The 24,256-nt window shown below is 44.5% G+C and overlaps 1 protein-coding gene across 4 annotated transcripts in view; it reads left to right on the top strand.

The window, feature by feature from the left end:
- The window catches only part of ZDHHC2 (zinc finger DHHC-type palmitoyltransferase 2), a 1,080,498-nt gene that overhangs the window by 596,998 nt on the left and 459,244 nt on the right, over positions 1-24,256 (top strand). For all 4 annotated transcript variants that reach the window (XM_069631585.1, XM_069631586.1, XM_069631584.1 and 1 more), the window contains one exon: positions 2,118-2,150. In XM_069631585.1, the coding sequence (XP_069487686.1) occupies positions 2,118-2,150 (33 nt within the window). The remainder of the gene's footprint in view (positions 1-2,117; positions 2,151-24,256) is intronic.

Genomic DNA, 24,256 nt, shown 5'->3' with positions numbered 1-24,256 from the left:
CATTTTATCTTGAGCGAACTCTTTTTCTAGCTTTGCATGCGTATTCTGTGAAGACCTTGTCTGCGACTCTCATAGTCTTTTCTGAGCTTCGTCATACCAGGAGAAGTATACTTCCCACTGACATTGCATAACTTTAGACTGCTTTTGTTCAAGATCCCCACGCAAGACAACCAGTTTGTCGATATCAAAAGAGCCATCTTCTGGCCACTGACAGTCTTTATTAAACCTTGTATAAAAATAAAGTAGCTTGCAAGTGTAAACACCATAATAAAAATACATGAAGAAACCGTTTGTCCCCGAGGTGCGTGTGCTACCTGTCTCTGATGAACCAGAGCCCATAATGCAGTTTAAGAAAGGAGAGCGCAGGTAGACACAGAGGAGTGGGAGGCGCTGCTAGGGGCAACCCATGAGTTTAAAAACAAACCTCTGTTTTTTGATTGGTATTTACAACCGGGGACAGTGTGAATGACAAAATATGGTGGAGGCACATTAGGGAAGACAGTGGCAAGCAGGTGTGAGTTTATATGCAGAGTCAAGTAAAGAGGATTTTTAGGCCCAAACAAGATGAGAAATGCGGAACATCGCTTGATCAGACCTGCCCTGCTAAAACCGCAATCACTTAACTAATCACAGGCAGGATGTCGCGCATGAATCGCCACATTAGTGTGAAAGAGACATAAAAAGATTGGGCCTCATTACGAGATACCACCGAACGGACTTACAGTTACCACCACTTGGTCCTTTGAATTTACCATGGGATAACAAGTGGTGATAGGCGGTGTAAATCCATAGGACTCCATTGGAGATTTTTGGCAAAATTACCACCAGTGGAATTACAAGTGGTAATTCCGTCAGTAATTCCGTCGTTTATTTAGGAAAAGTGGAGGATTCACCTCCAGCATCATTCTGGAGGTACATCCTCCACTTTTCCCCCCAAAATCAATAGAATTATCACTCGTAATTCCACCAGTGAATATTCCGCCAACATTTGTAATTTGGCAGTGCAGGAACAATGAAGGCAACGGAATTACCTCCACTTTTTTTTATTTAGACCTCAAGGCTCTAATTTATGAAATTGTCCACACAGTGAATGGAAATGAATCGAGTATGAATTAAAACATTTTCCCCAATTGTGATTCAATTTGCTGGTGTGTAAGTATGCCTGTATCTCACTAAGGTATGTTTCTAAAGAGTCAAAAGAAAGAAATGAACACCGCAAAAGGGCAGATGCAGACATTCGCTGGAGTACAGATATGTATACTCTGAGGATACCAGGCCCGTTGAATTAGCGAGTAATGGAGATGTTTTCTTCTTTCATCCTTACCTCCTGTGCTCGACACCCGGTTTTGGGTCTGGCCAAACGGAGGGTTGATATGGCAGAATATCTATGTTATGTTATCTATATTATGTTAGGCCCATAGTTGGAAAATATTTGAAGATAGTGGGAAGAACAAAACATATTACACTTCTATTCCCAAATATGATATTCCACACTTTGATTTGGAGCTTTATGGCTACCAAAATGTGTGTTGAAAGAGTTGTCTGTGTTGCTGACATAATAGATTTTTTTATAGTTTTGTGCAATTCTTTAGTGCTTACATATCATTTACTAAGAAAGTCAGATGTCACAAGCTTTCTGAATCCTTACTCCTATATAATGTGACTTTGTCCGCTTCAATTTGAAGTTCCCTCTATTTTGAATTAGCTAAAAGAGGTATGTAGTCAAACTCTTTTTTACTCTTATTGTCAAAGTCTGTAATCTGTTAGTTCAGTAGAGGAAGGGTATCACCCAGCAAGTCAACATTGCACTATTCTACCTGTTACAGGTATTTCTTTGGCACATTCTGGCCTCAGTTTACTTTTACAATATGTGGATAAACTAATTCAATCAAGCATTGCATGTATACTTCTGAATACATGCCTAGGCCCTTGTCACTAAATGGTCATAACTTTTACTATGTCAGCTTTGTCTATTATAATATCCTTCACAAACATTAAAATAAAATGCAATATCTGTATACGAACAGTATCCGCAAATGATGTGGTCAGTCTTATCACTGTTTCTGGTTCATGTTCTTACTTGCATATTTATAACTTGTCTTTTTCTTTATCCACAGGTGTATTTTGAAAATGGACCATCACTGCCCGTGGTGAGTATCATCTATCCACAATTTAAACAGACAAACTTGTTTTAGCATGGCTCATGACCTTATTATTATTCCTGGTTTAAATTTGTTACAAGTGGTCTGTGAAAATGTGCAGATCTCCACTGTAAAAAAATAATGTTGATTTACACATATTTGTGAGCCACTTAGGGTTCCAGACTTGCAACATAAACTCACAAAGTCATGGGTATATACAAAGGAATTCCTAGTACCTGATCGAGTTTAAGGTGATCATCGTCCCCTTGTCCTGACACTAACCAACTTCTGTATTCATCCTGAGACTGTAGCAATGACCAATATGCACATCCATTAGTATGTCAGGTAATACGGGAGCTCTATTAGATGGGAGAACCTTGACCGGAATATGATCTGACCCCTACTTACAGAGTTATTTTACCTGGCTTAGAAAAGGCACTATAAGATACTCTTGTCATTTTGTTTTTTATGGAGATGTTATTGCTAAAATGAACCCAGTTATTACAAAACCTAGCTCCTATGTATTAAAAACATCAAAGAAATCCTCTCCATGGTTTGAAAGAAAGTGTAGGCAGCTAAACAACATCTTATTGACTGCCTAAAAGATTTAGATTGTTGTGATGGTAATAAGATTTCTATGGCCAGTCTTCGATATGAGTGTGATCGATAAGAAAAAATGGATTATGTTGAAGAGAATTGGAGTAGGTTGTTACAAGCCAGTTGTTAAGACGGATTTCTGAACTCTGTCCTGGTGGCGCAGAAGTTCAGAAGGCCAACCTAATTACTTGGAACAGGGTAACCTCTGGACAAGCCAGACCAATCAAGGTAGCGATCGCGGCGGTCAAGACTAGGTCTCAAGAGGGGTGAGGGTGACTGAAAGCCCGCAATGAGCACACAAAGCAAGAGCGCTTACAAACTACTCCAAACAGTTGTTATATCAAAAATAGATACACATTTATTTTAAGGCCTTTAAAATAATGACCGTAGCGAGAAAATCACAATATCACAATATTAAACCAACACATACCATATCAACACAATATATATACAAATACACCAGTCGCTAGCGTTATAAGCACGAAATATGTAGTCCACCTGCAAGGGAAGGAAAACAGGCAGTGCGATAACGTTTTAGACTCAGTTCGCCTTCAGAGGCACCTAACTAGATGGAAGTCCGAGCCCTGCGAAGAGTGGAGCCTTGTGCTCAAAGTACCTGCCACGCCGGTGCCAACGGGCAAAAGGGGAAGCTCTTCGGAGGAAGTCAGGCAGTTCGGGTTAGTGCACAGCAGAAGGAGAACAGGTTCCGCAACTCAAGCGCAGCCTCCACAGCGGGCAGAAGCAGAGCGCGAGTACGGCCAAAAGGGTGCTGTTTTTACACAGCAGGGAAAAGCAATGGGCTACTGCAGGAGGGCGACCAGATCCTAGCTATACTACTCACCGGTCCCCGAAGCAAGCAGACCCAGGCTTCTCCACGTTAGTTTCAGCAGCTGGCAGGTTCAGAAGAGCAGGGAACGCCTCGTAGTCGTGTAGAGCAAAAAGACGTCCCAATCGACGAAACCAGCACAGTTTGTTGCCGCAGCAGGACAACGGAGCGGCCGTGTGTATTCAAGCCAAATGTACACTCCTCCCTTCAGACTTGGGAACGCCAAGTGTACGAAGCGTGGGAGAGTGACAAGGACTCGGAATACAACACAATCTGGTGGCAGTTACAGAGCAGGACTCCCTTGTAAGCTGGTCAGTCAACTGGATGGCTCAGAGACACTTCCGAAGGCTTACTTGGCAGGAGATGATGAAGTCGCCGGGAATAGATGTTCCTGCTATTCCAAAGGTCGAAGCACCAGTACAGGCCTTCTGGTTCGATCCAAGGAGGAAAGGGTTTCACAGGACGACAGCAGTGCAAAGGAGGATTCCTTCAGCGGGTCACCAGCGATTCCTCGGTCCAGCCTCTTGGTTGCAGGATACTTGGCTCCTGTATTCCTTCGTTCGTGAGAACTCAGGAGATCGACATGGTAGTGGTGTTTCCAGCTCCCTCTTATCCACGGTTCCCTTCGCGCCAAAACGGAGGGGAGCCAATGGGAGATCCGCTCATCAACACACATACCATACGTGGACCAATCACGGACCACGGTGGTCCCAGGCATTCACACTACCCTAGACTCTCTGGCACCCAGGATGTGTATTGGGACCAGACATCCCAGCCCACACCCTGGAGGCACACAAACGACATGTAGAAGCCCGCGAAAGCAACCACGTTTCGCGGGAAAGTACATGCCCAAATAAGGAAGGCCCCGGGTCGCTCGACCTGGGGAAGGTGAAGGGAGCAAGACGGTCAGTGGACAAGACAAAGGAGCCTCGTGGTCTGGCCATTTTGGGAGCCAGGCCACCATTTTGGGTTCAGGGCGAAAAACGTGCTCAGAACGCCAAAAGGAGCTCAAAATAAACAAAACGATCGCTGCCACCATTCGAGTCCCTGAATGACTTGCACCGATCAAATACCATCCTAAAAGAGTATCTAGGGCCTGTAGAAGGCTAGAGACCCAAGAGAGCTGTAACTTAGCTTACAGTGCCCTCTTGTGTCATGTTGCACTAAAGCCGCAACATGATAGAAGAAACTACGGGAAACAGCGTTCCCCGGTACTGACTGTCGTAAGGGCATGTCAGTTTCCCCGTAAGAAAGGAGCGAAAGCCCAGAGGAGTGCGGCAGAAGGCTGCACTTCTCTGGCAAAGTCAAGAACAAGGTGAAAAACAACAGCAAAAAGTTTAGGGGTTGCCACATGGAAGGAAAATTCCCTACAATTACGAAATCTTTCCTAACACTCGCCCCTCCCAGACTATGGACAGGGGGAACTAATCCACCCCTGGATGAGTCTCTTGTTCAGGTCGGTTAAACATTCTGGACAACCCATCAGCATTGCTATGTTGGACACCTGGCCTATGCTCAATAGTGAAGTCGAAGCCTTGTAGACTTATGGACCACCTAAGCAACTTTGGATTCTCCCCCTTCATGTTCATTAGCCACTTTAACGGCTTATGGTCAGTCTGCACAGTGAAGTGGGTCCCATAGAGGTAGGGCCTCAGCTTCCTTAGGGCCCACACAACAGAGAAACATTCTTTCTCTACCGTGGACCATCTGAGCTCTCTGTCCTTAAACTGGCGACTAATAAAACCGATAGGGTGTTCCTTACCCTTCTCATCTACTTGTGATAGTACAGCTCCTATCCCAGTGTCAGAGGCATCCGTCTGCACGATAAAAGGTCTTTGATAATCAGGGGCCCTGAGGACAGGGGCCTGGCACAAGGAGTCTTTCAAGCCATTGAAGGCCTTCTCACACTCGTCGGTCCAAGTTACCTTCTTGGGTTTCTTCGGAGTAGTGAGGGCAGTCAGAGGAGCAGCTATGGTGCCATAGTCTGCCATAAAATTGCGATAATACCCCGTGAGTCCTAAGAAGGCTCTCACTTGGGTTTGCGTAGTGGGGGTAGGCCAGTCTTGTACTGCTTGTACTTTACTGGGTAGAGGCTGTATCCTCCCTCCACCTACTTCATGTCCAAGGTAAACCACTGAGCCTTGTCCAATCTGGCATTTACTAGCCTTTATGGTCAAGTGGGCTTTCCGAAGAGCCTGGAGCACAATCCCGAGGTGTTTCACATGGTCTTCCCAGGTGGCACTGAAAACTGCTATATCGTCCAGATATGCAAGACAGAATTCGTCCAACCCATTCAACACATGATTCACAAGCCTCTGGAAAGTGGCCGGTGCATTCTTCAACCCGAACGGCATTACCCGGAATTGGTAAAGGCCGTCTGGAGTAGAAAATGCTGTCTTCTCCTTGGCATGTTCTGCTAAAGCTATTTGCCAATAGCCAGCAGTGAGGTCAAACGTGCTGAGGTACTTGGAGGCACCCAAAGTATCCACCAGCTCATCTGTTCGAGGCAAGGGGTGGGCATCTGTCTTGGTGACAGCATTCAGAGCCCTGTAATCCACGCAGAACCTCAATTCAGAAGTGCCTGCTTTTGGAACCAACACCACAGGGCTGGACCAAGGACTACTAGAGGGTTCAATCACCCCAAGATCTAACATCTTGTTGACCTCGGTCTTAATATAAGACTGTACTTTGTCTGACATCCTGTATCCCCTACTTTTGGTAGGTACACTGTCTCCTGTGTCAATGTTATGTTTGCACCAAGGTGTCAAACCAGGCGACTGTGAAAACAGGGGGGGAAACTGCCTAAGCAAACTTTTCACCTCAGCCTGCTGATCAGAAGTCAGGTGAGGGGCCACTCGGACACCCTCAAAGGAGCTATCTGAAGGACCGCTTTGGAACAGGTCGGGAAGAGGTTCAGACTCCTCTTCCTCAACGTCTGAAGCCAGTAGCAGTGCTGCGATTTCGACTCTTGGGACGAAAGCCTTCAGCCTATTCACGTGAAACACTTTTGGAGCCTGTCCAGGCCTTCCAAGGTCCACTAAATAGTTGACCTCACCCAGGGGCTCCACCACTGTGTAAGGGCCTGACCATTTGTCCTGTAAAGCGCGAGGCCTTATTGGATTCATGATCAGGACTTGCTGACCAGGTGTAAAGTTGATGAGGGAAGCTTTCTGGTCGTACCAATGTTTCACCAGCGCTTGCCCTGCCTTCAATTTATCACTAGCCAAGCCCATCAGAAGTACCATCCGTTTTCTGAGCCCTAGCACATAATCAACTACATTGGTAGTAACAGGGGGAGTGGGCATCTCCCATCCCTCTTTGACGATGGCTAAGGGTCCCCGTACGGGATGACCGAACAGAAGTTCGAAGGGGCTGAAGCCAACACCCTCCTGTGGTACCTCTCGGTAGGCAAACAGTAAGCATGGTAAAAGAAGATCCCATTTTCTTCTCTGAGGCTCCTCCAGAGCCCCAATCATGCTCTTTAACGTTCTGTTGAAACGTTCCACCAGACCATTGGTCTGGGGGTGGTATGCAGAAGAGAACTTGTAGGTGACCCCACATTCTTTCCACATAGCCTGCATATACTTCGACATAAAGTTGCTGCCACGATCTGACACAACGTCTTTAGGGAAGCCAACCCTAGTAAATATGCCGAGTAAAGCTTTTGCAACTGACTTGGCAGTTACAGTTTTCAATGGGATGGCCTCAGGATACCTGGTTGCATGGTCGACCAGCACCAGGATAAACCTATTGCCCGAGGATGTTTGCGGGTCAAGGGGACCAACGATGTCGATCCCTACCCTTTCAAATGGTACCCCCACAACTGGGAGCGGTACCAACGGAGCTTGGATTGTCGCGCCAACCTTACCAGACAACTGGCAGGAGGCACAACTCCTGCAGTGACTTTCTACTTGCACCCCCATCTTGGGCCAGTAGAAGTGCATGGATAACCTTTGCTTGGTCCTCTTCATACCAAGGTGACCAGCAAGGGGAACTTCATGCGCCAACTGCAGGAGGAAGGGCCTAACAGCAAGGGGAACCACCAACCTCCTATGGTCTCCTTCTGTAGACTCTGTGGGCTCACTATACAGGAGTCCACCTTCCCAATAAATCCTATGCTTCCCAGGAGGTTCACCCTCAAGCTGGGAGCAGGCCTGTCTCCTTAGGCCTTCCAGAGATGGGCACTCACGTTGGCCTTTACTGAATTCGTCCCTATCAGGACCTCCTTCAACTAACAAGTCTTTTAGTTCAGGATGATCGTTGGGGTCGAATACTTCAAGCATCGCCACCTCCTCGTCAGGCCCGGGCGATTGACCAACTTCCTCCACCGCAGTGGTAGGCGAGCTCGGGGGAATATTCTCTTTCCCTCGTTTTGACTTGTAGACTCCTTTCGCCTTGGGTTTCCCCTTCGGCTGGGGCGGCGTATTGGACTTGGCCAATGCTGCCCGTGCTTGAGACCGTGTGTAGGGTCTTTCGGCAGTGTCTCCTACGAGCCCTAAAGCTCTGAGATCATTACCCAACAAGACCTTTCCCGGGACGTTTCTCTGAATGGTCACTGGAATCCTGACTGCTGTACCATTTAAAGTAAGATTTACAGGTATTACTGGAAACATACGGAGGGGGCCGTCAGCCAACTTAGTGGGCATCAGAGTAGCTCTGGCAACTTCCTCTGAGTCTACCAAGGTAGAATCCACTACAGTGCGACTGCACCCACTATCCCTAAGAGATGGAGTATCCACTCCATTGATCAGCACACTGTCTTTAAAGTAGTGCTTGGTATTATCCGGAATCCTAGCATAAGCCTCTGCGACTTTAGGCTCCCAGGAACCCAGGGACACTAAAACTACCTCAGCCTCTATTCCGCTGGGAAATGAGTCTGAGGAGAAGGATGCTCCTGTAATCTCTTCTTCCTCGTAGGAGGAGAAGGCCAGATTAGCGGAGTGGACCCCCAAAGGTCTAACCTTACAACGGGGATCCCCCTTCACGTGGTCAGTTGCTCCACAAGAAAAACAAGCCCCAGTGGGTCTGTTTACGTAGGGAGGCTTATTGTAACCAGAGTTCTGTTTCTGAGGCTGACCTCCACTACCCTGTGAGTTCTCTTGTGTCTTACCCTTGTTTTTCTTTTTGTGGCCCTTATGGGAAGAAGATTTAGCAGATTCCCCACCCTCCATATCTTTGGACTTTTTCCCTTCCTCCTGCTTACCAGGATGAGTTTTGTCCTTATGGGACACTCGATGTGACACCCATAAGTCTGCTGCAATGGCCAGCTTCTTAGGATCTATCTCCTTCGAATCGGCCAAATGCTGCTTAAGCTCCGGGGAAGAAGAAGCAAAAATGTGTTCCAGCATGACAAGATTTATCATGCCTTCGAAGGTAGAAACCTTATAACCTTCGACCCAGCCAGTTAAGTTTTTCAAAGATTCAGCGACATAAGATACCCAAGTACCACCTTCCTTTTTCTTATACTCTCGAAAACGCTTTAAATATTGGGCCGGAGTCTTCCCAAACTTTAAAATGAGAGTTTGCTTTAACATTGCGAAATCAGCTCGCTCAGCCTTCGACATTTCCATAATGGCACTACAGCCAGAATGGGGCAGTCTACTGAGCAACCACGCAATCTTATCAGCATTGTCAACTTCTTGAACCTCGCATGCATACTCAAACGCATTCAGCCAGTCCATAATGTCATTCCTTTCTTCATACACACTGAGCAGATCTTTCGGAAACCGTGGATGAGAGGAAGCCCCAGACCCATGTCCAGGACCCTTGGATCCATTTGCAACCTGAAGCTTGGCCAGTTCCAACTGGTGATCCCTGTCTTTTTGTTTTTCTGCCTGTTCGATTTTTAGTTTGGCTATGCTGAATTCAAGCTCCTGCTGCCTAAACCGCAGCTCTTGCTTCTTGAATTCAAGCATAGCCTCCCCATCAGCACTGGCAGAGGAAACATTGGACATCTCGTCCTCCCTGTCCTCGTGGTCGCGATGGATCAGTGCGGCGGCAGAACCGTCGGTTCTACCAGTGAGAGCAGCCCCACCACCTTCCGCACTGTTCTCAGAAGTTATAGCGTCAAGCTGCGCTTCTTGCCACGCCACGATTCTCTGGATCATTTCCAATTTTGTGCCTTGAGAGGAAACACCTCTCTCCGCACACATCTTTTTCAGCGTTTCTGATTTGGAAGCATTTAAAGTTAACAAGGTATTTGTTTCCATACTGTTTGATAGGACTATGGCCTTTTTAAAGTTATACTACAACAATTCACTACGTGTACTGGTTGGAATAACCTGAAATGCCTTAGTTCGAGCGCAACACTGGATACCTTCAGTCGTATCCCACCGCTGTACACCAATTTGTTAAGACGGATTTCTGAACTCTGTCCTGGTGGCGCAGAAGTTCAGAAGGCCAACCTAATTACTTGGAACAGGGTAACCTCTGGACAAGCCAGACCAATCAAGGTAGCGATCGCGGCGGTCAAGACTAGGTCTCAAGAGGGGTGAGGGTGACTGAAAGCCCGCAATGAGCACACAAAGCAAGAGCGCTTACAAACTACTCCAAACAGTTGTTATATCAAAAATAGATACACATTTATTTTAAGGCCTTTAAAATAATGACCGTAGCGAGAAAATCACAATATCACAATATTAAACCAACACATACCATATCAACACAATATATATACAAATACACCAGTCGCTAGCGTTATAAGCACGAAATATGTAGTCCACCTGCAAGGGAAGGAAAACAGGCAGTGCGATAACGTTTTAGACTCAGTTCGCCTTCAGAGGCACCTAACTAGATGGAAGTCCGAGCCCTGCGAAGAGTGGAGCCTTGTGCTCAAAGTACCTGCCACGCCGGTGCCAACGGGCAAAAGGGGAAGCTCTTCGGAGGAAGTCAGGCAGTTCGGGTTAGTGCACAGCAGAAGGAGAACAGGTTCTGCAACTCAAGCGCAGCCTCCACAGCGGGCAGAAGCAGAGCGCGAGTACGGCCAAAAGGGTGCTGTTTTTACACAGCAGGGAAAAGCAATGGGCTACTGCAGGAGGGCGACCAGATCCTAGCTATACTACTCACCGGTCCCCGAAGCAAGCAGACCCAGGCTTCTCCACGTTAGTTTCAGCAGCTGGCAGGTTCAGAAGAGCAGGGAACGCCTCGTAGTCGTGTAGAGCAAAAAGACGTCCCAATCGACGAAACCAGCACAGTTTGTTGCCGCAGCAGGACAACGGAGCGGCCGTGTGTATTCAAGCCAAATGTACACTCCTCCCTTCAGACTTGGGAACGCCAAGTGTACGAAGCGTGGGAGAGTGACAAGGACTCGGAATACAACACAACCTGGCGGCAGTTACAGAGCAGGACTCCCTTGTAAGCTGGTCAGTCAACTGGATGGCCCAGAGACACTTCCGAAGGCTTACTTGGCAGGAGATGATGAAGTCGCCGGGAATAGCTGTTCCTGCTATTCCAAAGGTCGAAGCACCAGTAAAGGCCTTCTGGTTCGATCCAAGGAGGAAAGGGTTTCACAGGACGACAGCAGTGCAAAGGAGGATTCCTTCAGCGGGTCACCAGCGATTCCTCGGTCCAGCCTCTTGGTTGCAGGATACTTGGCTCCTGTATTCCTTCGTTCGTGAGAACTCAGGAGATCGACATGGTAGTGGTGTTTCCAGCTCCCTCTTATCCATGGTTCCCTTCACGCCAAAACGGAGGGGAGCCAATGGGAGATCCGCTCATCAACACACATACCATACGTGGACCAATCACGGACCACGGTGGTCCCAGGCATTCACACTACCCTAGACTCTCTGGCACCCAGGATGTGTATTGGGACCAGACATCCCAGCCCACACCCTGGAGGCACACAAACGACATGTAGAAGCCCGCGAAAGCAACCACGTTTCGCGGGAAAGTACATGCCCAAATAAGGAAGGCCCCGGGTCGCTCGACCTGGGGAAGGTGAAGGGAGCAAGACGGTCAGTGGACAAGACAAAGGAGCCTCGTGGTCTGGCCATTTTGGGAGCCAGGCCACCATTTTGGGTTCAGGGCGAAAAACGTGCTCAGAACGCCAAAAGGAGCTCAAAATAAACAAAACGATCGCTGCCACCATTCGAGTCCCTGAATGACTTGCACCGATCAAATACCATCCTAAAAGAGTATCTAGGGCCTGTAGAAGGCTAGAGACCCAAGAGAGCTGTAACTTAGCTTACAGTGCCCTCTTGTGTCATGTTGCACTAAAGCCGCAACATGATAGAAGAAACTACGGGAAACAGCGTTCCCCGGTACTGACTGTCGTAAGGGCATGTCAGTTTCCCCGTAAGAAAGGAGCGAAAGCCCAGAGGAGTGCGGCAGAAGGCTGCACTTCTCTGGCAAAGTCAAGAACAAGGTGAAAAACAACATCAAAAAGTTTAGGGGTTGCCACATGGAAGGAAAATTCCCTACAATTACGAAATCTTTCCTAACACCAGTCAGGATAAAAATTGTGCAAACGTCTAGAACTTGGTGACAACAAGGTTGCATGAGCATAACTATCTTTGGCATGGTAGCATCCCCGAAATTGTATGGTGCAAACCCTTCAAAGATTTATATAATGGGTAAAGGAGTCAAATCATGCATCTTTAGACCATGGTGATGTTTCACCGATCCCTCTAGAATTTACCCTAAAAAAAAGAGACAGAAAAGAAATAAAGCACCAAGCTCAGATCCAGTTAACTGGGCCCCCTTTTTTATTGCATCTATTCAATGCAATTCTAACCACATTTCAGGTCCCAAATTCATTTCAAATCCATAATAATTCCTATTTATAAAAAAAGGAGGGTGAGTGGATTGGAGATCATGAGCCCAGTTAACCAATGTTTTAGGATTTTTCTGTTGTTGCAAAAAATAGGTTACTATAAGAAAAGGAGATGTATATGTGACATGTATTGACCTAAAAATGGCTTGTGACAATATTCCATGGGCTGTTCTTTGCATCAAGCCAGATGATGAGTATTTCAGAAATAACATTTCTGAAGGAAGTCCTTTGTCTGCAAAAATGTACCTTTTCCTAATCCCTTTATTGAGAGACAGATCTGCAGCAACATACCTGGAGCAGCTCCCACTTGGTGAATCACCGGGAGGCAATAAGGGATCTACTTTCACAATACGGTGCATCCTCTGTGCCATGGCGTAGACATATCAAATCTTTGGCTAACTTTATTTGCCATCTCAAATTTTGGCTAGATCCAGCTTCCATCGATGCTAGTTCCAAGTTGTTAGCCAAACAGGCTTTTCACTCCAAAGACGAAGGTTGCATTTTTGTGAGCTTGGTCATTCCGCTCTGGCACCCGGATATTAGGTCTGTAAGAACATGGTTCGGTATGAAGATTAGTTAGATCTTATGCAACCATTTTATGCTCAACAACTTTATATCAAATATATGTTTGGCATTTTGCCAGTAGAGCATCAAAGTTCTCCTAGGATGCGTTTCACCCAGAAACCTACCTGTATTGTTCACATTATTAGAAATCGAAGTTCATTTTATGCCTATCAGCACTATGTACAAAAGACTTAGAGAATTGTACTTAAAATCTATTTTTCATGAGTGCTGTATGTCTAATACTCCAAATTCTGTTTTGTTTTGTAAGTCGACTGGTCATAAACGCACTACCCTTGGCATAGTAAAGTATTTGTGTCAAGCCTGGATTTTAAGGAATAGCGTAATGACACAAATAGTCTGATTTTAGGTTCACTTACCTTTATTGTTTTCTTACTGGGGTTTCTATGGGTGCAATATTGTATATATGTTTTTATAACTGTGTTTTCATGTTGTTTCATGTTGTTTGTCACTGTTTTGTCTATGTTTTCTTTATGTTTATGCCATTTTAACACAATGTCGATGAATGTATATTGTTGTAGCCTAATGACTTAATGTCGAATAAAGGCTTTTTGACTGACAGACACAAACTCACAGTGTGATTCAGGAGCCCCACCTGCCCACCTGTCACCTATGCTAGAAATTGGACAATTGGGGCCCACATTAGAAACATAGACATAGAAAAAATACTATTTAAGGCCGATGTCAAACTCAAATACATGGTGGCCTGTTCAGGGCAGCAGGGTTTGTTATAGCGCATGGTGGGGGATGGTAAGCAGCCCCCCCTCACCAGGCCATTGTAGTGTAAAATTTGTGACTGAATCACTGATTTGATGGATTTATAATCATCTGCAAATACAGATGATTAAAGATCAAACAATTTACTAGGAATATTTGTTGCTTTCATTTATTCTCTGAAGTGCATTCGACCACATGTGGAGCTTTACAAAATGTGAAAAATAAATAAAATATGTATTGAATAGAGATTTTGTTTGGGCATGCACTTGCAGATGAATTTGTTAAAGATAAACTCCTTTCTTCTTTTCCTGAAATATATTTTTTTCATGACTTATTTATGTGCAGTAGTAAAATTGGCCTGGCCACCGATGGATCAAAGAATACATTGGTTATTTTGCACATTGAGCATCCTCATCACACGCATATAGGTCGCTACATATATTAAAATATGACTTGCTCTCAATACCTGAGTATCAGAAAAGTACTCTGCCAAAAATGTGGGTTCATATAAAATATCTATGCAAAGACCAATCTTGTGCACGTTTTATTAACTACTGAATAATGTAATTTTAAAGGTGCTAATATATTGGCATGGTTTATAAAACGTTTTTTCTACAGGGTAGGCCCATTTAAAAACAATTTGTGAATCTGGCCCTTTATGGCAATGGGGCCTCTTATAAACAGTAACTTCAAAAAGTGCTCATTTTCTACATATGATATCAACTTGATGTGATTACTATTGTTCACCAAGTATACAAGTATGAACAGCTGACAAAATTAGAATCTCATTTTCTGTATTCAACAAGAGAAAACTAACATGGGTTTAAATGTGTGGTGTTATAAATGCTAGTTTTGTATATTTCTGGAATTAACAGGCCCGCCCAAACTATGTTATATCTTTCATAAAATGGGAGCAAGCTATCTGCTAATCCAAGAGAAACAACCAACATAGTTTGCTTTAACCTATAAGAATATGTGGGATGCTTAGAGTGGGGGGTTCTAAGTAAGTGAACAAAAGTGTTTTTACGTTTAGATATTTACAAATGGTTTCTGTTTATTCGGCCACAACAATTTTAAAGAGCTGATATAGTTTCACCAACATACGGACAATGGTGCAAAAGATTCAATTGCCTCACCCAGAACATCTGAGCATTGTTAATAGGGGAAAATACATTCAATCATTGGTCCCTACAATTATTAGAAACTATGTCTGGACAAATCAAATGAAATATAAAGGCTGTCAGATTTGCCACATGCAGACCTGGAGAAAGAACTTTAATTGTAATGTTCTCTTCTAATCCAGTAAAAATAAACACTGATGGATTGTGACCTTCAAATTCATCTGGCTCTGAGACTTTTTCACACCACATCTAAAGGCAATTCTAAAAAAAATGATGTGCTGTTTGTACAGTGGACCTAGCAGACATAAGGATTTTATCACACTGAGAACATGGTACTTTTGTTGTTTTGTTGTTGTGATTGTCACTAAAATTGATGAACGAGAAGTATTTCTCAAAGCTTTGGGAATGATCTCTAATTTACAAAAGAAACAGACAGCTATCTTGTGTTTCCACTTGGATGCATTCCAGCTACAAGTATGATGTGTGTTAGAAGTTAAGAGACATTTTAAAAAAACAGGCATGCTTTAAACCAAGTACTGTTAGCGTTTGCAATTGTCCATATCCCTTTAGAAATAAATGCTATAAAAATGAAAAAGCTAAGGCAGGAAAATGTAAACTTTCAGAAAATATCAGCTTTGAATACATTTACGTAAGTTTGGATATGCTAGAAGCAGTTTGATATCTTTGATCATGTTACAGAATTACAAATCAGATGATTTCAAAGAGCTCATTCAATAGAATTAAAGGTTACAGTTGTAAACACTGTGAACTGTTTAAAAACCCTGTTTAGTAAGCATCATAGATATTTCTAGAATATCTGAATCTAAACACACACCTCCTGAGGCAATATTGCACTGGATCGTAACCTCTTTGAAAGGTGTGTGGTAAAGGGTCTACATATATGCAGAACCCATGTGAGTTCAAAGAATCAGCAATACTGCAAAGAATACAGACATATACCAAAATGAGAGAAGATAAAGCAGCAGATATAGAGCCGATCTGGAGAAGATCTGTAGACGGAACCTAGAAGCCCAATTCAGATTGGAACAGGAGCAGAGGGAATCCAGTGCTTAGAGGTAGAGCCATTTGCCATCCAATTGAATGTATTTTCTTGTGTCCATCTGATGTCCCTGCTGATATTGCATAGGCGAGAGATGTGCCTATGGGAGTCGTCCAGAATGACCAGTCTTCATAGAGTTTCATTGTCTAATGACTACTAAATAAATTCAAAATGTAGATGAACAGAGGACCTTAAAGTATATTAAAAGTTACGTCCCTTGGGAATCCAAAATACATGCAGGGCATAGCCAGCATTGCTAATTATAAGTTAATACATCAATTGCACAAACTCCTGCAGAAGTAGAGGACTTGACTGTGCACTGAGAGTGATTAGCAGATTTCATAATGAGCCTATTATTGAATAGTCCATAGAAGAGATGAAAATGAGATGGTAATAGAGCGAATATGGTTCATGAAGGCATGTGAATGAGTCAGAGTCCCCCGTTCCTGAGCAAATAAGCACATTTTAAATCCAACCATTGTGAACTATTTTTGAATTTTAAAGCATCACAGAAATCAAGGTGTTTACAATTGGTTAACATCCAAGCCCAATAGTGAGCTAATATATTTTCATATTTTTCATTTTTTTAATTTTTTTTTACTAAGCACTTCATTCGTAGCATTCCCAATCAAACTGGGCATGTTATCTTCCAACATTTTAAAAGGCAACCGTATTTAAATGTTACTAGGATTATTGCATTTGACATTTAAATCAAGTGAATATGATAGCGAATGCTGTATTCTGAATACAGATTTGCCTCCTAATTTATTGGAGCCAGGTGGGTTATTCGGAATAATGTGTGCCAATTCAATCCTGCATAGTTTAATCTATTTTGTGTGAAGAATAAAGCTAGGAAGACATAATTGTTTTTGGTGTGAATTTTATTGTGCGATTGTATTTGTGTTTTCGGTTTATCTCCGTTAAATGGTGAGAGGAGAATAACCCTATGATTTGCATAATTGTATATTTTAAATAAAAAGAAACATTCCAAAACACTTTGTTTCTTGTCCCAATGAGAAGGATTAGGATTGCCATACTTGCAGGCCATTAAACTGGTGCTGACACATTTATAAATAGCACTAAAATAAATAGCTGTGAGTCTCTTGTTTTGGGGTGGTTGTTAAATTTCCCTGAACAGCATGCCCGCATTTGAAAGTGTTGACTACTTTTCACTGCCATAGTCCTTACAACATAAGGTCCAGGAAATAGGCAACAGGACTTTGAAATGTAAAAATCTTCTTGCTCCTCCACTTTCCCTGAATTTACTTCTATGTGTCTCATTATCCAGCATTTCCTTTTAATGCGACACATCAGTGACACATCAGTGCTATATCTGCCTAACCCAGACTGTAGAGCGTTATGGAAGACAGGCCTTTGCAATCTTAGTGATGTACATTCCACTTTATCTTACATTTTGAGCCAGTAAAGTAAAATCCCTTTAATACAAGGATATCCAAAAACAATTCCAAATCTATGACCAATTCTATATCTTCTAATATGCAAAATACACATAACACACGATACATAGGTTTACTGTCCTCATAGGGCAGCTCAGCAGTTCAACTGTGTAACCATTGACTTCATGTCCATGAACAAAAACTACTCAACTGACAGCTGCTATTGCCAAATTCAGAATTGATGTAGCAGAGATACACCCAACCCTCTCTACAAAGCCACCCATAGGTCTGATGTCCCAGAGGTAGAGTGACATTGTTAAACATGTGCAACAAGAAACCAAGTCCCCAGAACCCACCAGCGTGAGGGTGAAGAATGTTCAGAGGCATTTGATACATTCTATGCTGAAGATTCCAACACAGCCTAAGCAGGGGTCCCTTGCATGCTACTCGCTGTCACATCTGTAGTGAGGATAAAGGGATAAGGCACACTCAGAAATGTAAGATTAAAGTGATTAGGTGATTAGGGAATAGTGGGAAAATAAAGAACAGTTAGGCATTAAGTGCAACAACAATCTCAGAATTACTCAGGTGGCGGTAACTATCTGAAAGTGCAGGAAAACTAAACTGGCTTATCCTCAGCCTTGTGAGGTTTTGGCTTCCATTTCCAGAAAGCAACTACGAAAGAAAGTCCAAATCACTGTTCTAAAGGTTCCCTTCTCAGCAATATCCTGTGACAGAAAGTATTTAACAAAGGCTATAGCTCTTGACAAAGTCTTGGTTTCTGGTGCCAAGACTTGCCTTCTTTTCAGAGTTCTGGACTATTCACTGCTGGCTCTGGTTTCACAGGGATATCTCCCATGTTCTCCTCCTTTTCCTCTGAGGCTTAACCTGGCTAGTCTGTGTTTTCTGCATCTTCTTCTTCGGGTTCCCCGCCATTTGGGCCAGATGGTCGACCACAGTAGAAATGGTGGGTTCCCTGGTCACAAATGAGAGGGTACTAGGTCAATGTTATGGCAACCCTCAAATACCTGGATTTGATTCAGGGCAGCTAGGCAGTGCAAGAAGGTGGCTAATTATTCTGCAGTCACCCTGGTGGCTTATAATGGCAACCCTGATCCTCAGTGCTCTGACCTCTCCACTTCTCTCCTTGATCATCTGTAACCATGCTACCTATTTCTCCTCCTCACTTTCAGTGGTTTCTCCTATTAGTTCTTCCTTCTCTGGGCTTTCCTTCTCCTCCTCTCTTGCAATGGTACACTCTTCAATCACTACATCTACATGTGTCCTACCTCTCCTTCCAAGGTTCTCTTCTTCTGTAACCACTTCTATTCTGTGTACTCCCAATCTCACCCAACTTCTTCACTGCTGTCACTGGCCTCATCTTCTTCCCTACTCTAAGCACTGCCCACCTCTAAAGCATTTGCACCCTCAAGACCCTCCACCCTCTGGGAATCATCTGCACTCCTGTGAGTATCACCCTCCTTTCTACTGCTTTCATTCTCAAGTTCTTCATCCCTCTGGGCACCTTCTTTGCTGCTGATTAAAATCCTGCCATACTGCCTTCACCATTAAGCACTTCACCCCTCTGGGTGCCTACATCACTCCTGTGAATACCACTCTCGACTCTTCTATTTCAGCCTCAGCTTCCTCACACTTTGAGCAACTTCTTCAGTCCTCTGACCACCACTATCCTGTGCATTACTCTAACCCACAATGACTTTACCCCTCTAGGCATTTTCTTTGCTTCTCTGAGCACCACCCTCTTCTTTACTAGTTTTGACCTCTTGAGTCACTGCTCTCGCAAGGTGTTGTGGCAAGAGTCATTGCCTCTTGCCACAACACCTCTGTTATGTTTGTAAGCTTCTGTGCAAGCCCCTCCCTAGGCCCTGGCCCCTGTCTCTTCCTCTCCTCCAACGAGCAAGAAATACACTCCTGTTTCCTCTAAACTCCTGTCTCCTCTCTGCGGTCTCCAGCTCCTACTCCAAATACTCACACTGACTGGGGTATTTGGGTTTTATATGGCTCTAGTGCTGCCCCCTACGCTGTGCTGTTTGTGAGGGTCTGCCCCTGTGTTCTGAAATTGGTGAGGTTATGTGATGTGCTGCTCTCTTAAGCTCCCTTGAGCTTACTGTGGGCTTTATGAGGTAGCACAATCCCATCCGCCATCTTGGAATCAACTCCCCTTCCTATTACAACATAGCGTTAACTGGGAAGGACCCATAGCCCCTGCTGCTTCAGCATGGGAACCTGCTACTGGTAAATCCCTTGACAGTCTTGGTCTGGTAGACAACAGGTTTGTTTGTGTATTCTTTGAGAATGCAAATGCTGCTGGAAAACTCTGAACTGTCAATATTGTATTACATACAGGCACTTGGGACTCTGGGAGAATCTTTCTGGGCCTTTGAAATTTTGTTTCTACAGCAGTATGTTTAGCAACGGTAACAATGTGAGTTTTGTAAAGCTTACTGCCAATGAATTTATGTGTTGTTTTTTTTTTCCTCTCATGGTTTGAATTGGGCTCTCCAACATCCTTCTCCAACATGGGTGACATCCTTCCCATTCTGTCTCAGTCGCATCATAATCTATTTTGGGAAGAACCTGGCCCACTATTTTGTCCCCCTAAGAATCCCCAGGAATAGGCAAGGGACCTCTTTCCACCATAGACTTGTGTTTGGGTATTGTGCACAAAAGCCCTTCTCATCCCCTAGGCAGGGAAGTCAAGCATCTTCTTTTTCTCTGGATCTTGTTCATCTTTTCTTGGACTGAACCTTACAATGTATAGGAATAGATTGAATCCTATTACTGCACGTTTCACCACAAAGGTACCAACCTTTACCTAAACCCCTTAAACTCCTTTTTCCTACACTGTGACATCACCAAATATTGTGAGATTTGTGACTTGGACAGACAAAATCAAAGTTGTTGTTTCCAGTGTATTCCAAGATGGCAGAGATTTCTGCTTCCTGGAAAAGATCTCCTACACTTACAGTACAAATGGAATGTTTCTGATGAGTCAATACAGTGTGCAGACCCCACTTGCCAGGTTTAAGCTCATAAAGCTGATTACTCCCCACAATTGCAAAATCTGGGCCACTTGGCTTAGCTAACAATTGGATGAGCAGATCACATAGCTCTATTCAGTTCAGTGCAGATAAGCTTCTTTACATGGCTTGCTTAATAATTCAATGTATTTTAATTTAAATATCAGTATTTCATGATGAAGAGAACACATACCTTACAATGTTGGTGTATATTGGCATTTATAGATTACAGGAACAGGGTGTTTCACTGCAAAACATGTACAAAATAAGAAGCAGTCAGTGGGGCGTTCCTGAATCAGATGCAGTACATAAGAGCTAGTGAGAAAACTACCATTGGATGATGTGGAATACTTTGAGGAAAAACCAGAGACAGGAGATTCCATATTGACCTAGGGATTATCTGAGGGTAGTTTGATCATCCTTTTAAATGACTGTGTTAGCTCATTGGATGAATCTGGTAGCAAATAATCCCTATTCATAGGGGTGTTGCATGGAACACTAAGTGTCCCAGCATATTATAGAAAGGGAAGAGGAGGCTTCTTCAAGCCGACATCCACATAAATAATATCGAAGGTATACTAGTTGCTCAGTCTGATTCAGTGATGGCTGGTGACTTATATGGCTGGGGGGCATAAATATTTCCCATGAATATGCATGATCGACTGGGCATAGCGAGCCCGAACCAAGCAAGGTGCCTCTGGGGCATCCTCCCCAAGTAACCTTTTTAAATTGGGGCGTGGCCTGGAGCGCCAACGAGACGGATGGCTACCTGAGAACCTCCAAGGTCATGAGGGGAACAAAACAAGGTGGCTCCTCTTCTCGGGGCCCTGACTGGTGTTGGGTGGTGGATTAAGGTGGGGGAGTCTCAAGTGTGCCCCCAGAGTATTTTTCCCGATGCTCAGCGACCATGGGCAGCAGCAAACCTGGGGCCTAGACCGGTGGTGCAGAGGAACCCAAGATGGCAGGCGTCACTTATTTGCGCTCTCACTGGTCTGCTTAGGGGTTGATTGGGCAACGCAACAGGCATGGTGCTGAGAAGCTGGTCTCCGATTCCTCTGGGACCCGGATTGGTGCTGGGTTGCCTTGTCTGTTATGCTGTAGTCCCGTGAGGCAGGGATGAAGAGGCACAACAAGGTGGATAGCGGCGGGGTTCACCATGTGCTACTCCTTGCCCGCGACTCCTTTGATTCCTTCTGTGCACTTCGAGCTGAGGGGCAGCAAATGGATCACAACCTATCCGACTGTGAAACTACTGAATCAACAGATATGCTCCTGTGCTCTGAAATCTTACCTCCAGAGTGACTGGTGAGTGTGAGGACATACTTATACAATCAGTTTGTCTCTCCCATTTGTTCCTGGCCCGGTTCCTGTAGCTTACTGTTTGGTGTGGCCTGCAGCTCACGTGTCTTGTGGGGTGCTTTCTTTTGTGGTCCTGCCCCTATACACTAGCTTCTGCCCATCTCGATGGCTCATATCGGCCGCAGGTCATATTACTCTGAACTACTGTGACCAACATAGCCGGTGAGACAGGGATCCCTGGAGCGCATTTGCTTACAGCTGGCTCAAAGCACGGTCAGTGGGGCCTGAGGATTGTGGGGCACCGAGGAGAGTACTCTAGCTCTTGGGATGAATGGCAAATCACAAAAGATAGTTTGAACTATCTCCAATTTCCCTGCACCAGTGAACTTCATACTCTACAACATGTTGCAGCTAGGTTGGGGACTCTTGGAGCCATGGCCAAAACACCAAAAGGGGCAAACAATGTGACATTGCTATGATACTCCAAACTGCTGACAAGAGTATGCGATCTGGAGTGGTTTCAGCTCAAGTTCATGCTTTATACGTATATCAGGGCGTGCCATCTCTGTTCTCCATTAAATCAGACCTGCAGGACATGCTCAGAGAGATCAAGAAGGAAATCCAAAATAGTACTGCAGAGCTGTCTCGTAAAATCCTGGCACTATAAAAGAAAGTGTCAGAAGCTGAGAGCAGGGTCAATGAGGTGGGGAATATGATCTGTGAACAGTCATATGATCTGAGTGAATGCATACAACAAATTGAAGTTCTAGAGACCCATTGCCACTCCCTGGAGGACAAGCAGGAAGAAGTTGAAAATAGCTACAGCAGAAATAATGTTCGTATTTGGGGGATTTCACTTATGGTGCAGGACAACAAGCTTTGCAAATTGGTTGAAAGCCTTTGCCGCTCCATTCTCAGCTTGCCAACTGAATCTAGTATTGAGTTGGACAGAACCCATTGCAGGAGACCCAGAACCTCACCATAAAAGTATGAAAAATGAACGCTGCTTGTGCTAAATTCACCATCACCTTCAGAAATATTGTACTCTCGCTGTTCCAGGATATGGCAGCCTCCACTTTAACCAAAAGGAGGGCACTGCACTCACTGACGGAATGGCTAAGGGGCAACGAAGTGCTGTACAGATGGGGGTTCTCTACTAAACGTATCCCCTCCGACCAAGGGAAACAATGGTCCATCAAATCAATGAACGAGGGGAAGTTGCTGTTGAAATCAGGTAGCAATGAGACTGGCACCGAGGTCAAAGATGCTGGCTCCTCTTTACGCTCTGCATGAGCCGAGGAGAGGGTCAATGGTGGGGAAATCCAAGAAACTTAAGGAGCTTCCATGGGAAACATGATGCAATGTCAGATTTCGAAATTGTGGTAGGGCCTCACTGGATGTCTTAACTTGCAAGCGTCTGCTGCCCCTGGGTGGCAGGGTTGTGCTGTGGGCCTGTTTGGGCTTTGAGGTGAAAGGGTTACTTCTGTTGTTGAGCTTTTTATCCCTCCAAGTTGGGATAACCAAATTTAGTTATAATGGATACATTCAGGCTGTTTTGTTTACTATGTTTAATGTTCAAGAATCAAGGGTGGGTTTGGCGGTTGTTAATATTGGAAACATTGGCTGTGGGGTCAGCAGTTCTTATGTCATATTGTTATGGTGGTTCTCTCAATTGGGCCTCTCATTTTATCTATCTTCCTACAATTGGATCCATGCCCCTGGCAATGGCAGACGGTGAGCGGGTTGTTATTCAGCTTGGGACACGAAATGTTCAGATCCTGAACTTCCCCGTGAAGAGGAAGCCGGTCATCTGGAATCTATTAGAGCTGTCCTTGTCGATTGTGTTCCTGCAGGAGACCCATTTGCTGCGGCCTGATGAAAAAGGGATGAAGCATAGGGCCGTCCCACGTCAATACCTTGCTTCTGGGGGTGAAAAAAAAACAGGGGATACCTATTTTTACAGCAGAGAATGTTTAGTTCTCTAATGTTAAGGTTCTGTGTGATCCCCTGGAAAGATTTATCTTTGTGAAGTGTCTCCTGTTCGGCCATAAATTCACCTTAATTTCCTTGTGTGATCGTAATACTCAGCAAGACCAATTTCTCAATACCTTTGTCCCCAAGCTCTGGCCTTTGCAGAAGGTCAGCTGGTGATTGTGGAGACTTCAAAATGGTTCCCAATCTGGAAATTAATAAATCCTTGCAGCTGACCAGAGTTGAATATAAAAATGCCACCTCGTTAGCTGAACTGTTGCGCAAATTGAGTCTGGTTGACGCATGTAGGTTGTTCAATGGGGAGGACAGGGATTTCTCATTTTATTCACACGTTCATGGGGGTTTCTATAGGCTGGGCCTGCTCTTACTTCCTTGTGCTCTGCACCCGTGTGATCGGAAAGTGGAAATTAGTCCATGGATGAAATTTTGATCACACCCAAGTATTAGGTTTGGTGACGTTTATGGGCAGACCCCCACCAGTTAGGCTCTCCTGGAAACTATATGACCTGATTTTGAGGGACCCAGTGCTTTGTCGGGACATAGCAGGTGTAATTTCAAATTATTATAAGGACAATAGCAGAATTGACCATCCTATTGCTGTCATATGGGACACTATGAAGGTAGCTGTTATGGGGGAGTTAATCAGTAGGACAGTGGTCTATCCCAGAGAAAGCAAACTAGTCCAAATCCAATTAGCAGAGGTATGCCTG

The sequence above is a fragment of the Ambystoma mexicanum genome, chromosome 6q (assembly GCF_040938575.1).
Source record: "Ambystoma mexicanum isolate Mex_15411 chromosome 6q, UKY_AmexF1_1, whole genome shotgun sequence".
Taxonomy (NCBI): Eukaryota; Metazoa; Chordata; class Amphibia; order Caudata; family Ambystomatidae; genus Ambystoma; species Ambystoma mexicanum.
Note: the sequence above shows the minus strand (reverse complement) of the source record. Positions and strands in the feature narration are given on the sequence as shown.